The sequence below is a fragment of the Calliphora vicina genome, chromosome 5 (genome assembly GCF_958450345.1).
Source record: "Calliphora vicina chromosome 5, idCalVici1.1, whole genome shotgun sequence".
Classification (NCBI taxonomy): domain Eukaryota; kingdom Metazoa; phylum Arthropoda; class Insecta; order Diptera; family Calliphoridae; genus Calliphora; species Calliphora vicina.
In genome coordinates, this window is record NC_088784.1 from 112,294,307 (window position 1) to 112,312,426 (window position 18,120).

General features: G+C 28.0%; 1 protein-coding gene across 2 annotated transcripts in view; it reads right to left on the bottom strand.

The window, feature by feature from the left end:
- Positions 1-10,599: 10,599 nt before the first annotated feature.
- The window catches only part of Dhit (Double hit), a 49,008-nt gene continuing 41,487 nt past the window's right edge, over positions 10,600-18,120 (bottom strand). For both annotated transcript variants that reach the window (XM_065511861.1, XM_065511862.1), the window contains 4 exons: positions 13,637-13,717; positions 13,505-13,566; positions 11,235-11,523; positions 10,600-11,147 (listed from right to left, as the gene is read on the bottom strand). In XM_065511861.1, the coding sequence (XP_065367933.1) occupies positions 11,060-11,147; positions 11,235-11,523; positions 13,505-13,566; positions 13,637-13,717 (520 nt within the window). In that variant the 3' untranslated portion in view covers positions 10,600-11,059. The remainder of the gene's footprint in view (positions 11,148-11,234; positions 11,524-13,504; positions 13,567-13,636; positions 13,718-18,120) is intronic.

An 18,120-nucleotide genomic window follows, 5' to 3' on the forward strand; every position in this document is an offset into this window, starting at 1 on the left:
CGTTATCCAATTTTGCTAAAATTGTCAGCATTTGACTTTTAGACGTCAGAGAACAATTTTAGCGTCAAAAATCTAAAAAGTGCAAAACAATACGAAAGACTTGTAAAATAAGCAGGAACTTACTCTGGAAATGACTTTTTGCACAAAGGGTGATTTCATATTTAAACTAATGTAACAGTTCGAAGACAAAGACTGAATAAACATTTGATTGAGTTTCATAAATACGACATTTCTTTAATTTTTCTTTAATTTGTATGTCAAGAAAGACAATGAATGATTTTATTATTGGTGTTTTAGTTTTATTTATTTATACAATACTTTGAGGAATACGAGTAGAAATCTGAAATAAATAATTGCTTCGTTAAACACATACAGTGACGCCAATGGACATGTACTATATAAATGAATGTTGTTCGTATTGTATCGATCGCATTGATGATTGTGTGTTGTTGTCATCGCAACATTAAGAAGTATGTGTCTGTGATTTAAAAACTTTAAACAATTCGTTATAAGGATCTACAAAAGATCATTAATAAAACATTATGGGAATGGGATGATCATGTTGACATTGCTGATGTTAAACCAACACACGAACGAACGAACGACTAACTTAGTGAGTGAATGAGTGAGTGAGTGAACGTTAAGAAGTTAAAACGTTTGTTCAATCATAATTTAGTATGTACATATGTATTTTTATTTAGTATCAATCACTAACTAAATCATACACATATTTTATGTATTTACAAAAGCACGAGCATAAATTCACATGCAATTGAATTCAAAAATTATATTTTTTTCAATGAAGAATATATCAAAGTAAATTTAAGATAAAGTTTTTTAATTAGAATGCATCAGATGGATCGGGGTTTTCTCCAAACCAAATATACATACATAGCTTTTGAATTATTTAGATACATATTTTATTAAAGTTTTTAAAACAATAGAATTCATACTTTTCAATATCTGTGACCAATTATGAAAAAATAAAAGAAATTATCTGTCCTTTCAATTGTAACTGGGCTGGTTTGGCTGCAAGTTTCTTTACAACAGCCACAGGAGAAATACAATCATTATGGGCAAGAATTGTTTTTGTTGGTTATTGGAATCATTCATTCATTATTTATGAGTTACGTGCTGTAATGCATGGGCTGGTTGGTTGGAAAAAGCTGATCCTTTATGAACAATTTAAATGTGCAAAATCGACATCCGCTAGTTAAGAAACCAACTACTAGCAATTATTTGTTCTTTTCTTTTTTCATATCAAATACAATATTTTGTTAAATTGACCTCATAAGATCGATTAGTGGATCAGCTAAGAATTTTGCCAACATGGTAGGGATCTGTATTGTCATTGACTGTATTTATTGAAAATTCACAGACTGTAAAAGTCACGAGTTACAATTGAATTGCAAATTGAAAAGGAGCTGAAATCAACATTGTGTTAGATACAATTAATTTATTAATTTCTGCTTCTATTAACAATTACAAAATAAATACAAATACACAATACAATACACACATATATAAGTACACATATATAAGTATGTATATAAAGATGCGTTCTCTCGTTCGTTCGTTCGTTCATACAGTTCAGTATCAATCAGTTATTTAAGCAGACAACCAGCTGGCCATTGTCATCATTAGTGTTGAAGACCGTGGCGTCACTGACAGCATATGAAATGCATGCGACAGACAGAAGGAGAGATAGACAGATCTACTAACTGGATTTTACCAAACGTTTATGATAACAATGATACAGGACTAGTGGGACACATGATATCGAATAATACTGAACTATATAACTTTCTATCTTTCTATACATATAGGGGGGATGTCATGTCAAGTGAACAAACTTTTGAAACCGATGCCTTCCGATCGTAATGAAATTTGCAGGAAGATAGTAATTTAGACACAATTTTTCAATAAGATCAACTTTTTTGACTTTTTTTTTCAAAATGCGCTCTTTATTTTTCTCTCAAAAGAAAGCTTAGATCTTTCCTTGGTGAGTGTTTGGTCGCTTAGTGGGATGCGAGTGGGATATCTATCAAAATAAATGTTTTGTAACTCAAGATATATCATTTTTTAGTTAAAACATTATAATGGACCATGCTTCTAATAGAGGATTCGATGAGCAAAACGCATCGGCTCTCGGTCGACTAACGACTTATTATGGGAAAGTAAATGCAGCAGATGCAATGCTAGAAGATGGATTCGTTGACTTTATAAGTTAAGGCTAGCTAATCCGACGACGGATTTTGGGAGCAAAGTATAACTAGATCGGTACTTATATTAAAATTCACATAAACTATTTATTTATCTTTAAAAGAAAACATGCTGCTTCAACATCTTTACTAGCAACATGTTGCTGCAATTAATATTTTTGTTAGAACAAATTTTGTATTAGTATTGTTATGTTTTAACCTTTTCAAAACGTTGGTTTATTTCCTTTAAATTAACCGGATACTTTTGATTGCAAATAAAAGCCGTTTAGTAGTTTAAAAATTGTAACAACACTTTATTTATTTAAAATGTACAACAACCACAGAATTATATAGTTACTCAATGTTTTTTATACTCGTTTAAAAAATCGCAGAAATACAGACACACTTTATAATGTACACGAATTCACTTGAAATATACAGCACACTTTAAGGCACTCAGTTGATGTTTATTCAAAAAGCGTCTCTGATAAACTCTATAACGACTGCAACCTCTGCCACTATTTATAACACTGCCATCTGCACCCTAGATTGTTCTTTAACTGTCAATGTCGTATTTTCGAAGCCTACAATGTTCTTTAACTATCAAAGCTAGCAATGATCAACTCAAAGCTTTTATTTAATGTTTATAATGCCCACAGATATGTTACAGTTTGAGAGGCACTGCTTTCAAATAGCATTATGCAACTTTAAATCAGAAGTTAAAATCGTTATATTTGAATTCAAGTACAATTTCGTAACAGTATTAAGCTGGCTTTTATTACTGCATGTTACAATCTAATAACTTTTTAATCGTTTTTCAAGTTTAAAAAATTTAAATTTTCACTACCTTTTCCAGGGAAAAATATTGTCCAGGAAATTCCGAATCCTAGTTCTAGTGTGCCCTTATTAAATCAGATCTTAAATCGAATTTTAAAATTTCGAAATCATATTTGAATTTAAACAGTGATTAATCCAGCTAAAGTCTCTGTAATTTTCCCCAGTTGCCAGCGTGTAAGTAGTTTAGTGAAGAATGTAGTGCTACCAAGACTCCTATTAGTGATTTAGCTCTTTGTATTTGTATTTAGTTAGATCCACTTAAATGGAGTCATTAGTTTTAATACTCATATGAAAATAAAATAAAACAAACAAACAAACAAAAAAGGCTTTAATCATAAAATCGGACTTAATCGCACAAAGAAATAGTTGAGATGTGTTTAAAACAACATATTTTCAATGATAATCAAAAGAAATTGTGCAAAGTTGTAAATATTTTGTAAGTTTGTAAAGAAAATTTTAAATTAAACAACCACTTCCTTTTTTTTATAAGTAATTCATTCATTCATTTATTTATGTATTTATTTGTTTTCAGTTTTATTTTTATTTTTCTTTTGTTTCCATTTTTTTTATTATTATTATTATTTTGTATGTTTAATTTCATTTTTTAGTTTGTTACTTTTAAATAACGTTTTGCCATTTTTTTTTTCAAAAATTTCATTGTTTAATTTAAATGTTTTTTTGTATGAATTAAAATTGTGATTGCTGTGGTAATTAATTATGTATTTATGTAGTTGTAGGTTGTAGCCAAACTTAATTAAAGTGTGGAAAGTGTTTGATTGATTGATATTCAATCTATGAATGAATTCATAAATTCATTTTATAAATGAAAAATGTATGACTGTATGTATGTAATGTATGTAATGTATGCAGTAAATATGTTTGTGTATTGAATGTATTTGTCTTTTCATTAAATTGTTTGCTTAAATGATATTTCATTTGAAAAGAGTTTTCTTTAAATATTAGTGTATTTCATTTAAGTTTTAATTAAATTTATTTGCTTTAGCATTTAATTATCATTAGTAGAATGTATGGTTCAATGGTCAAAAGTTATTAAGTTTATTTATACTAGTTATATTTATACTACATATTATTTTTTTTATTTATTTTTATCCTTTTTTTTGTTCTCATTGTATGCTTAAATGAAGCCTGGAAAATTATAATTTATGGTTTTGTTTTATTAGCCTTAAATACTTAAGTATGAATGTAATAAGTTTTTGAAATAAATGAAATTTTGCAGGGAACAGAGAAAATTTATTGTACAAAACAAATATTGTTAAACTAATTTACATAATAATATTTTATCGAATGTTTATTAGATATTTATTTTTTGCTAAATAAGTCTGTATGTATATTTAAATTGAAAAAATATATTTTTTATGTATCTTTTATTCAGATCGGTTTAGATTATATCATGCTACTACATATGAATCAGATTTTATGAAAATAATATTAGAATATTAATAACTAAAACACAACACAGGAATTTATAAGGTACACTGAGAAAAATCAACAACATTAACGCTTTCTTATAAATCAATTCCTTTGTCTGTGTGTTCAATACTTATTAGAAATAGCTCAACATTTCCAATTCTATATTTAACTTTGTATTGAGTTTGTGTTTTCATACAATGAAACTTGAAAATCTCTTCCAAAGTTTCAGCTCCAAATCGTACAATGTTGCCTAGATCTGTATTATATTCAACACCATTTACAATTAACACTTAAAGAAATCTCATGAGTAAAACAAATATAAATTATAAACTTTAAGTGACTAGTGAAAATTAAAATTAAAATTAAAATATGCATTTGTAAAAATTCTAACGAAAGGTATAAATTATGAGTTATTTGTGTGAATTGAGTGTGAATTGGCAGTGATTGTGGCATACTTAAAGCTAGATATTGTTTTAACATGTATGTAGTAAGTAAGTAAGTAAGTGTGTATGTGGGTATCTACTTCAAAAAGAAAAAAATTAATTAAAAAAATATTTCAAAACTGTTTTATACACTACCTACTGTTTCTTACTCCAGCTTATACTTATACTTAAGATACTTGCTGGCATTAATTTTGTTTTGGTTTTTTTTTTAACAATTTTAATGTATGAATAAATGTTTGTTGTTTTAGTTTTATTTACAAATTTATTTCGATGTTAAACATTTTCTCTTTATTAAAATTAACACAAAAATTAATAATATTGAAACTGAAATGGAAAATATTATTAAAGCTAAGTTTTTAAGCAATTTGTATGGAGTATTGTACAATAAATATACCTTAAATGTTTCACATCTAACTAAAATAGCTAAAGACACGAACAGACGGATATCGCAAAATCATGTCCGTTATCTACAATGATCAGAATATATGTACCTCCATATGTATATACTTTATAAGGTCACAAATTAATATTGCAGAAATTACATACGGAATGACAAACTTATACAGTTGCGAACAAGATAATGGCAGTACCACGAAATTTTGAAATATTTTTGGACTTTTTTTAGTATATTGACTTCAGCCTAAACTTCCAAATAAAACCAGTTTAGACCCGTCTGTTCACAAAATATTGCGATATTTGCTTGCAAACCAGTCGGCATTCAGCGTACTCCAAACGCTGAATGCCGACTATGTATTTTTGTTAATAGTGGCTTTTTCCTTGGACTTCGTTCTGTGAAGTTTGCATCTAGAAATCATCTCCTTACAGTCATATCAATAACTTCTAAATTTCATTCCATTTTTATTTGCTTGACAGATTAAATGGATTGCATTTGATGATTCTGACCATCTGATATTTCGATGGTCCTGAGGTGCAGTTTTCCATTTGCAGTTCCTAGTTTCTATTTTTTTCTTTCTATTCAGTAGCGTTTGTTATAAAGTTCAATATATGGAAAAGATTTTCCTTATTTTTTATAACTTTAAAATTAATTTTCGCTAAGCAATGGTGCTATGTATTGAGCGACCCACTAAAACAGGAATTATATGAAAAGAACTATATTTAACATTAAAAATACAATAAATTCAGCATATTTAACTAAATTGTACTTTAATTGTAAGAAAATAAAAAAAAAATTAATTCAATTATCCGGCACTGCTATTTCAATTTTAATAAAAAAAAACATATTGTCATATATAAGAGCCTTTATTTCCGAAGTTATCATGATTTTTACATAAAGATTACCTCACAAAAAATTTACCGATTATGGGTATAAACAAAATTATAAGTTTAAATTTTTTAAACACGTTGTACTCCGTTTCAAAAAAATTTCCTAGTGGCACCATTATTGTAAATGTAGAATTTTAAGATATATTTCTCTCAAGTTTTTACCGAAATCGTCTTTATTTAAATCACAGTAACAAAAACAAAAATTTTAGATTAAAATTTTTTTTTTTTAATTTTTATTCCCTTTATATCCTCAATAAATGCCAAAGTGATGATCTAAAAACTCGAAAATTTGTTTAACAAAATTCAAAAAAAAATCTATTTTTGAAGCTGTCGTTAAAAAGTCAAAATGTTTTGTCCATACTAGAATAGGTTAATGTTATGCTCCGAAGACTATTATTTTTCGGTCATACAATCTTGGAGCACTCTAATGTACATACATATGCACATACTGATTGCTAACAAAATCGGCATTAGCTAACCTAGCGTTTATACATGCAAGTAACAGTTGCAAAAATTCAACACATTCATACTTTTGCACAAACACAATTGTGCAAATTTACACATGCATAGTGATTGTGTTAGTGCAAACGTTCAGTTACTTGCATGTGTGAACGCCAGGTTAAAACTACGAATATCTCTATTTTTGGATAAAAGTATGTATGTCGAATACAAGGTTCTCTATTTATATTCAACATTTCGCTACACTTTGTGTAGCATCTTAAGGAAATAATGTTTAACAGTTTATAAAAGTAACCTCAGGCTCAATTAACTATAGATAAGATACATATTTCTTATTCCTAAAATAAATATGTTTTCAAAATTTTCATGATTGACACAGGCATTTAAACATATGTATTTCAAAATTTTTTTTAAACATGTTTACATTGCATTTTTCCTTTGAAAACAATGATATATAACACATATCCATTAGCAACATGTAGCTTTAACACGTTTACAAGCAACATGTATCTGCTGCATTTTTACTAGCAACATGTTGCTGCAACACGTTAACTAGCAATATGTAGCTGCAACATTTTTACTAGCATCCTGTTGCAGCTACATATTGAAAGTTAACGTGTTGCAGCAACATGTTGCCAATATAGATATTTCAGCAACATGTTGCTAGTAAAGATGTTTGCTAATATATATGTTGCACCAACATGTTGCTAGTGAAAATGTTTCAGCAACATGTTAAAGCTTTACTGGCAACATGCTGCTGAAACATCTAGTAAAGCTGAAACATCTTTACTAGCAACATGTTGCTGAAACATCTTTACTAGCTACATTTTCCTGCACATATATATTAGCAACATGTTGCTGCAACATCTATATAAGCAACATGTTGCTGCAACATCTATATTAGCAACATGTTGCTGAAACATCTTTACTAGCATCCTGATGCAGGTACAAGTAGGTAATATAGATGTTTCAGCAACATGTTGCTAATATAAATGTTTCAGCAACATGTTGCTAGAAAAGATGTTAAGGCAACATGTTGCTAGAAGAGATGTTTCAGCGGCATGTTGCCAGTAAGCTTTAACATGTTGCTGAAACATTTTTACTAGCAACATGTTGGTGCAACATCTATATTAGCAACATGGTCCTCAAACATCTTTACTAGCAACATGTTGCTGAAATATCTATATTGACAACATGTTGCTGCAACATCTATATTAGCAACATGTTGCTGCAACATCTACATTAGCAACATCTTTACTGAAACATCTTTACTAGCATCCTGTTGGAGGTACATGAATATAGATGTTGCAGCAACATGTTGCTAATAAAGATTTACTAGATGTTTCAGCAACATGTTGCCTTATCATCTTTTCTAGCAACATGTTGCTGAAACATCTATATTAGCAACATGTTGCTGAAACATCTATATTAGCAACATGTTGCTGAAACATTTATATTAACACCATGTTGCTGAAACATCTATATTACCTACATGTACCTGCAACAGGATGCTAATAAAGATGTTTCAGCAACATGTTGCTAATGTAGATGTTGCAGCAACATGTTGCTAATGTAGATGTTTCAGCAACATGTTGCTAATATAGATGTTTCAGCAACATGTTGCTAATATAAATGTTTCAGCAACATGTTGCTAATATAGATGTTTCAGCAACATGTTGCTAATATAGATGTTAAGGCAATGTTGCTAGAAAAGATGATAAGGCAACATGTTGCTGAAACATCTAGTAAATCTTTATTAGCAACATGTTGCTGCAACATCTATATTAGCAACATGTTGCTGCAACATCTATATTAGCAACATGTTGCTGCAACATCCGTACTTGCAATATGTTGCTGCAACATCCTTACTAGCAACATGTTGCTGAAACATTTTTACAATTTTAAAACTACTACACTGTTCGAACTTCGAATCGGATGTTCGCCGAGGTGGGTCAATGTATTTCCATATATCTTTGTCCATATATGTTGTACCGATTTTTCCGAACATTTTTGAGAAACTAGAAGTATTAATAATAAATTGATTACCCTTTAAAATTCAGTTGATGAAAAAAATTCAAGTATTTGTCATAAATAGCGGGCAACCACTGTATATAAAGATTGAAGATATTTTTTGGTGAAAACAAATTTTCTGTAAAGACATTTTTTGTGTAAAAAAATTTAATGGTAAAATTTTGATGCAAAAAAATGGGTTTAACAAAATACTATACGACGTTGGAAAAGTCTTTGAAATGTCTATCATTACATATCGATATTGTCTATATTAATGTCTGAGTAATCCAGATATAGATAAAAAAATCGAGGTACATAGTCGTGATTTTTTGCTTATAACTCAGTCATTTATGGGCCGATTTTCCCTAATGTAAGTAGCAACCGAACCGGGACTTTAGCGAATATTTATTTTTGAAAATTTCTAATTATTTTATATATTTGTACCAAGAACCTATTTACACTTGGGAAATAATCTCTGCGATTTTATTTCTATTTTCTTTGAAAATGTTCCCACGAAAAGTAGCCAATCTAAATAGGCTTTAACTTGAATGAAAATATTTGAATTTCATTGATAGCTTATTTATATGTCTTTTGACATATTTTTTCACTTGCTCTAGAACATCATGCGATTTTGTGTAAATTTTTTCATTTAAAATATTCACTTTAATGAAATTGTTATATTCTCTAATTAAATAATACTAATTATGTATTATCGGAAAACAGTAGAAATATAATTTAATCTACTTATCAATTCTTCTTACTTAAACAACGATTATGTTGAAACCGCTTGTATGGACCGAAAGAAACGTGTCGATGTCCCAACTTTGATCAAATTTCTTTTACAAAATATGTATGATGTTAAAAAATCAAAATTTTAACCAGGTGGTATCACTCACTTTACTATCGTTTGCAGGGCTTTGAAAATTTATCAAAAGCTTAAGGATTCGAATCATTAAACATAGTCGTACATAAATGTATCACAAGGTATAGAAATCCTTTTATTACCTATTTGGAAACTTGGAAACTTCATTCATAGTGGTTGCATTAAAAACTCAAACGACTGAAAAGACTGTAAAATAAAAATGAACACTTTATTATCGATATTAAACTTAAAACAGTTTTTTTTTATTTATATTTTTCAATATTTTCTTTGTCAGTTGTTTTTGTTTTTTGTTTGTTTTTGGTATGATTTTGAGATTTATTTTGGTTTTCATTTGACTAAAGTTTGGTTTTTATAAAGAAAAAAATCTTAAAAACTAAATACTCGTGTAATTTGTTGTTTTTTTTTTTTTTTGTTTCAATTAATTAATTAATATTATTTAGTGTATTTGCAATAGTATTATTATTATTATTATATTGAAAATGTTTATTATATTAACGTTTTAATAATTATTTAATTTAATAAATATATATTTTTTTTAATTCAGTATGACTAATTAGTTATTTAGTTAGTTATTAAAAATTATATAATGTGTGTTTTCTTTTGTTTTGTTTTGTTTTTCTTTGAATTTGTTTAAATGGTAAATAGTTTTTTTGTTTGTTTTATTTATTTAATTAAAATTATTTAAAACAAAAATCAGGAATAAAATAATATGATATGAAATGAAATGAAATATGAGTGATCGTTTGTTTGATTAGTGAAAATATTTAGGTTAAGTGTATTTAAATTAAGATGTTTTTTGGTATGTCTGTGGTTATTTAAATAAAATAATCTATTGTTTTCTTAAATTAAATTAAAATTTAAATAACTTGACTAGAGAATTATTGGCTAAAAAAGGAAATAAAAAATTGTAAAACTTAAAGAAAAAAAAAAATATAAAAGTGTATAAGTACAAAATGAAAAGAAAAAAGAAATATTTTGGTAATGTTTACGATTTATAAGCAGTTTATAAAAACTATTTTAATTATTATTATTTTTTTATTTAAACATTTAAAATGCATAATACGATTGTTGCGCTTATAAATCTAATTTTGTTAATTTTTTGTGTTTTTTGGTTTTTTTTTTTGGTTCTAGAGTGATCAATTCGATATAAAAGTATTTTAAAATTTAAACAACGAAAATAAAAACAAATTTGGAAATATTGCTCTATTTGTGCTTTAATTATGTTTTGTTTTTATATATTTTTTTTGTTTTTTAAGTTTTAGTTTTTAGTTTTGCTCCTGACAAAATTCTTTCCATTGTTCTGTGTTCTTTTTTTGCAGCTTTTGATCTTTTGCGGGTTTGGAAGGGAGAGGGGAGTGTTTGGTGTAGGAAATTTAAAATTTTCTAGTTTGTATTTAAGCAGCAACAACCTTATGGATCATCATTTTGTGTTGTATAGTGACATTGATTCCCATGTTTTTCTCCAGTATTTCTGTTTCAGTTTCAGTTACAGTTTGTGTTTTCAGCAACATTTAAGTAGGACTGTCTGCTGTGGAGCCCGATGCGGACATGCCATCTTGCAGTTGAGCGAGTGTTTTATACTTTTGGGAATTGATGAATCTGTAAATATCATTAAAGATTAATATTCATAAAAAAATTTCAATTATTTATGGATGTAGTAAGTAAGTACTTATTGTGATGAATTACCTGGGATATGAGTCTCTGAGCATTAGTGTGTAAATTTGTATTTGAGCCTCGTCAAATGTATGTGATGTCGGTTCAACCATATTGCGATTGACTACCTCTCGTACTCTGGCGTCTAGCGATACTTCGCGGGGTGACAATATTGATATATAATCTTCATAAATGAGGCGAGCCTTTTCCTCAATTGCCTCAGCATTGATTTCTTTCTTTAAATCTTCACAGGCCAACCAGAAAAGTATATTCTCCTCACTAAATTCACTGCGTAGAAAATCACGAAATACTTTACGACCGCCTGAGGGAGAAGAGAAAGAAATAAATAAATGATAAATATTAAAGCATGTTGCAAAAATTCATAATAATAATCTTCTATATCCATAAAAAAGGAAGGGATTTATTCCTTACTTTTGTTGCCGCGTTGACCAATTTCAACCAAACCTATACACATACTTATATGGTTTATGATGTTAAGTTTGGTTGAAACCTGCAGCCCGTTTCTGTATTTCTCGAATCGAAAAACTTTCCGCATGAAACGATTGAATTGCAACAAAAACAGTGTAAAATGAAACAAAATATGTTTTTTCTCGCACAAGTGTTTCTGTATCTTGAGTTTGCGAGAATTATCTGTCATTTAAATAATTTTCCAGCAATTATTGAAAGGATGTGAGAAAAAGTGTTTCTGTAACAATATTTTGCGAAAAGTTTCTCACCAGAACTGTCAAAACAAGTCACATTTGAAATTGGTGTGAGAAAAACTAAATTTTAAAAAATATACATACATAGATATTTTTAATTTCGTATGTATGTATGTATAAATATGGAACCCAAATCAGCCGAAAATGTACATAAGTAGCACAGAGTTTGAATAAAACGCTGATGTTAGTAACGACCAAAACTAATGGTCCAACAACCAACTTGTGGTTAAAGTACGACTCGTAATTTTAAATTTAATTTAATAAAATTTTTCACAACGTAAATAGTCGTTTGATCCATTTTATATATGTACATTAGGCCGGGTTGAATAGTATGGACGATCAAACTGTAAAAAAATCGTATAGCAGAAACGCAATCTACGGAATATTCTAAGAAAGTTTCCTCAAGAAACCATAGGTCTAAAATCAAATCCTATCTTGGGCATTTCGTCTTTTATCCAATAAAAAAAAACTATTAAAAAAGAAAAATTAATACTGAAATATCATTGGATAAAAGATGAAATGCGCAAGATAGGATTTGATTTTAGACTTATGGTTTCTTGGGGAAAATTTCTTCGAATTTTCAGTAGAATGCGTTTCTGCTATACGATTTTTTGTGAAAAAAATCTACCCACCCTAATGTACACACACAAAATTCAGCATAAAGTTTTGTTCACGAAAAAATTAGATTTTTTTTAAACTTTAAAAAATTGTTTTTATTATATGTACGTGCATATCGTGTTACCTTAATACAGAAAGGCCCTAACTCGTGTTTTTAATTCGAGAGTTTTTGGATAAATATGATATATGAGCGGACTATTTATCGAAATAAATGAAAATTTTGGTTTACAAGAAAAAAACACGAGTTAGGGCCTTTCTATATTAAGGTAACTCGATATATGAATATGAATTCGAACATAGTACTGAGCAAGGTCTATATGATCTGAATCGGTTAAACAAGTTTTTTTTTATAAACCCTTGTTATTTTGTTGCGAAGAACTCAAGACAAACTACAGACAATTTTGACAATTAAATGAATTTCTAATGGATAAAACTTCAGTATCTATTAAAAACAGTGTTTTTATCAAAAAATATGGTTTGATTTCCGTTTGTAACACATCAAAATATTTTCACATAGTATATTCTGGGTCCTTATGAAATTCAAAGACGATCTAACTATGTCCGTCCGTCCGTCCGTCTGTCTGTTGAAAACGCAATAGGGCCCAAACGTAATGAGCTAGCTGTTTGGTATTGAAAATGGTCAATATCGGTTCATGATTTCAGCTAGCAGCCATTCAAATGTCCCCCCGGAATACTGTTTGAGCAATAATTAAGTTTTATATGAACCTAAATATTTCTATCAACTTTTGTGAGAATCGGTCCATAATTGACCCTACCCCCCATATAACCACTATATTACAAATATATTTTATTAATGAATATTTCTAAATTGGATTTTTATGTAAGAAAATAATTATCTTAGTATCATTTCAAAAAAGAATAATATGTACACTAAATTAATATAATGTATGTATGTATGTATTTATGTACATTTCTCGATGATGATTCCAGATAAATACTTACTTTGACTTTTCATTAGTTTATCAAAACTGTGTCCCCAACTACGTATTTCTTCTAACGAAGGCCTGAAATTGTTTACAAAATGTATATATTTTTTTACATTTGAGAAAATACAAAATAATTATACAAACTTACTGTTCTCCTTCTAATAATAAATCAGAACTAGCTGGATCACGTTTTGTAGGTGCATTGTCTTCTGCATTTTTCAATGCCAAACTAAAAGTGCAAAAAGGGGAAAAATTAGCAAAATAAATGAATAAAATAATTAAAGAAGTTAAAGCTTATTGAAGATTGTTTTCAAATTTAATTTAAATTTCAATACGCACTTAAATGTAACAGTATTTAAGAAAAACCAAGGCATTATTTTATTTTGTCTATTTAGGCTTTATGTGGATTTTTGTTAAACTTTAACTTTAATTTAACGACACACTACACATTTTCCGCACGAAAACTCAAATGTTGTAATGGAAATCAAAACATATTTTAGCTTTTAGGATTTCCCGTGTTTCAATCTGATTATTCCGCTCCTCTTTCCTCCCTACCACTCTTTCGCTGTGTACTATTTGGCTGTCTTATCTAAAGTGAACGAAACGACTGTGTATCTAAATGCCAGCAGTTATGTACAATACAATAGCACAAATAAATCAAACTCAAAAACCGAAGTAATTGTTAATAGTTTTTACAATACGCAAAACTATAAAAAGAAACAAATTGCAGCTAAAAAATACTCTACAAAGTATTTCTGACAAATCTGTGCATCCAGAATTTAACAAATGTTAAATTAAATATATTTTTCTCTCAGTCATTTATGATGGAGCGATTTGTAATTTATATTTTCAATTTCCAATAGCTACCTAATTGGAATCATACCCGATGTGTTGATGTTTTAATAGATTAGTCAAATACAATTTTGAAAATAGCATTTAAATGATATTGAAATTTGCAACAGTTTAATTCAACAGAAGTTTAAGGAGGTTGTGTGGCGTCATATTGCACAAACACCGTTTTTACTGCGAAATCTTCATCCAAATTTAAAAAAAAAGCTAAAATACCTGTAAAAAATTCAAATGATAGATAAAATTAATTTTATGCAAAAAAAATTTTTTTTTTTAATTTAAGTTTAGTATAGATCATTTATCTACCATGGAAATTAGTGTCAAATGAAAATTTTCCAAAACCTTCTGAGCATTAAAATATTTTAAGGGCTTACATTATAGATTGTCAAAAACCTGAAAGAGAGTAGTTTGGTTTGATTTAATTTAATTTATTTTCATTGACATTTCTCTCTCCTTCCGTTCTATGTATTTATTCTATGACTTACAGTTTTGTAAACTGAAATATACATTTATAACCTCAATAAATATCTTTACTACGAGAGCGGCTAAATATAAGTACATGACTTTTTGGTGAAACACAGGTTTTTGAATAAAAAACCAATTTATTTTTCAATATAGTCTCCTTTGAGCTCTATACATTTTGTCCATCGTTTCTCCAAATATTTGTATACCTTCAAAAAAAAAAATAAGATTTGTCGAGCATTTGTTTGAGAGATGATTTCATCGTTGCAGTCAAATCTCTTTCTGCCGAGTCATTTCTTCAGGTTTGGAAACAAGAAATAGTCACTCCTGGCTAAATCCAGAGAATAGGGCGGATGAGGTAGCAATTCTTAGACAAATTCATAGATTTTTGCCATTGAAGTCACGGACTTTTTTATCTGAATTTGCATCCCGCACAATAATTACATTTATCCAAATGGAGATAGTATAAATTTTCGCAAAAAAAATAAATTTTTTACTCTTTTTTCTGTAAATATTTATGATGTCGCTAAAACGAAGCGATCGTGGAAAACTACTTGTATTACTACATGGACTCCAATAAAACAGAACTGCTACATGAGAACATCTGCATATCTTTGGTGTTGGATAATGTTATTAACGAGAACAGTTTTATTACGCTTAAGTATTGGATTATATTTAATTTTTTAATGTTTTAGGTATGTTTTAGGCTAAAATTGCGGCGAAAACTAGGATCCCAATTAGCTTGTAGTATGAAATGAATTTGACTCTGATTGTTGTTTTACCCTTATTTCGCTCAATATTTTGTACAACAATATTTCGAAAGAACTTTTTATTATTTTAATATATAGTACCCTCTGAATGGAACATAAAGACCAAATTATTTTTCAGATACTCTTATTTTTGCAAAATCTTTTCCACTCTATAGGCGTACAAATGCCACGTACGATGATATGGAATTGCCCATATGCAACTACAAAATATTTTTTTACAAATTCTTAAAAAAAAATTTTCTTCATGCTTAACTATGTACATATATTGTTAAAGTTATGAAATTTAAAAATATTAACGATTGCCTTTTGAGATATTATTAAGGATATCTGAAAGAATAAAGGCAAACAAAATGATATATTTTTTCGAACTCCACTGTGTAAGTACTCGTACTCAAATCTGATTAGAAAGTGTGTACTGATGTGATGATATGATGGTGTTGGCTAAATGTTTCTTTTATCAGATAAAAACAACAATTTCATGTATTTTTTTCCCTATATTTTTCAGTATCACTTCGATATCAATATGGATGTGTACATAAGTTAGATTGGAGTAAATTGTTCAATACTCGTAGACCCTTCGTACTAGTGTGTATGAAGTGAAACACATTCATTAAGTCTATTTCTATCAATCAGTGTAGCATGGACAGATCTTTAAAGAGTGAATCCCTCTCAACGGAAAATGAAAATAGTTTCTAATTATTTATTTAATTAAATTAAATTAATTTTTTAGTTTTATGCAATTAACAATCAACAATTTTAATTGTTGCCAAAAATAATTTATTACAAAACCAACTAATAATAATAATGAATACTTTACAGGATCTGGCTGTAAATACACACTTATGAATTTATAAACAACAAAACATATCTATATATTGGACATATCTTTGTGAATAGGAAGGTGGAAGGAAGGAAGGAAAGTGTTGGGAACTCGTGGTTAGAAATGGTGTACTGTTATTGATTTAATGCGATTAAGGAAAAATGATTTTTGTTTTAGTCTCTGATAACATCATCATTGAATATAGAAATTGTTTAATAGAAATAATAATAATAATATCACATAGTAAGTAGGTAGTGGTTTGTTTTGACGCTTTTTTTTTTGTTGTTTGATAAATAAATGTATGTAAATAGAAATTTTGTTTATTTTTATTTTTCAATCAAAAGTAATCTTATCAGCAATTAGTAATAACGATTTGTTAATACAATTACAGCTAAATAATTTAGTGTTGAACAAAAAGGACTAACATCCGTAATTTGTGTAGAAACATTTACATACTTTATTAACAACACTGTGCTACATAATTCATATGGGAGATTTCATGTCAAGTGAATCAACTTTTGAAATCGATGTCTTCAAGACATACTATTTTTGACTTTTTTTTTTGCAAAATCTAACTTTTTTCTAAAATAGGCCCATTTTAAAAAAAAAATGTCTGCTCAAAAGAAAGCTTAAGTCTTTTTATTTAAGACCTATTTGGTCGCTTAGTGGAATGCGAGTGGGATATCTATCACGTGTATTGAAAAAATATTAAAATTGTTACAGGATGGATGTCTTTATACTTAAAATTTATTTTGTTAAGAATTTTAGAACATATTTAATTGTGATCTGGTTTATGTTATCTGTTCAGAAATTATTTATATCTTTTGGAGCAGTGTATCATTTCTGCGTTTCTTAGGGGTATTCACAAAACCTAATTGTGAATTTATACGATGCAGCATTTATCAGTGTATTTATTATTCTGATTACATACATTCGATTCGGAATAAATTTATATGTACACAGATATTTTGTGTGGTAAATATAGTTTTTTAAGATGTTTTTTGTTGCTGGGTTGTTTGCATGTTTTCATAAGTATTTTATTTTTTTTTTTGATAAATTAATGGCTGCTTTAAAATTCACTGAAGAAATTGTTTATGTTTACTTGGGGCATCGCTTGCGAAAACAATAACATACATTAGGGTGGCCCTTAAAAGGTTAAAAATTTTAAATTACAATATCTTTAATAAATAAATAATTTTAAAAATTCAAATCGGGCTATAATAGGTACAACCGTTAAAATTTTAATTTTTAGTACTTATTTAGCATGTATTAGAATTTAAAAAAAATTTCGTTTAAAAAAATTTGAAAATTTAGAATTTAAATTGAGAATGAAATTTTATGATTTTTTGGTCGTAAACAACAATGGATTAATGATGTCAGAAAATGTTTATATTTTATTTTTTTTGCAAAATATTGAAAATATCGCAATTTTAAATAAAATTTGTAAAATTTGACCAAATAAAATAAAAATATGTAAACATAGAATTAATTTTTGTATTTATTTTTTAATAAAAATAAAAATGTTTATATGGATACAGAATTAAGCTAAATTAACAATAACTGGTAATTATTGGGCTGTGCCGAATCTTATATACCCTTCACCAAATTATATTTTAAATTAGGTAAAGAAATTTTTTTCAAAATTTAAATTTTTTTAATTTTTAAATTTATTGGTGAAAAAATTCCGGTTAACTTATTTTTCTGATTTTGACCCATTTTAGGTCCAACGTT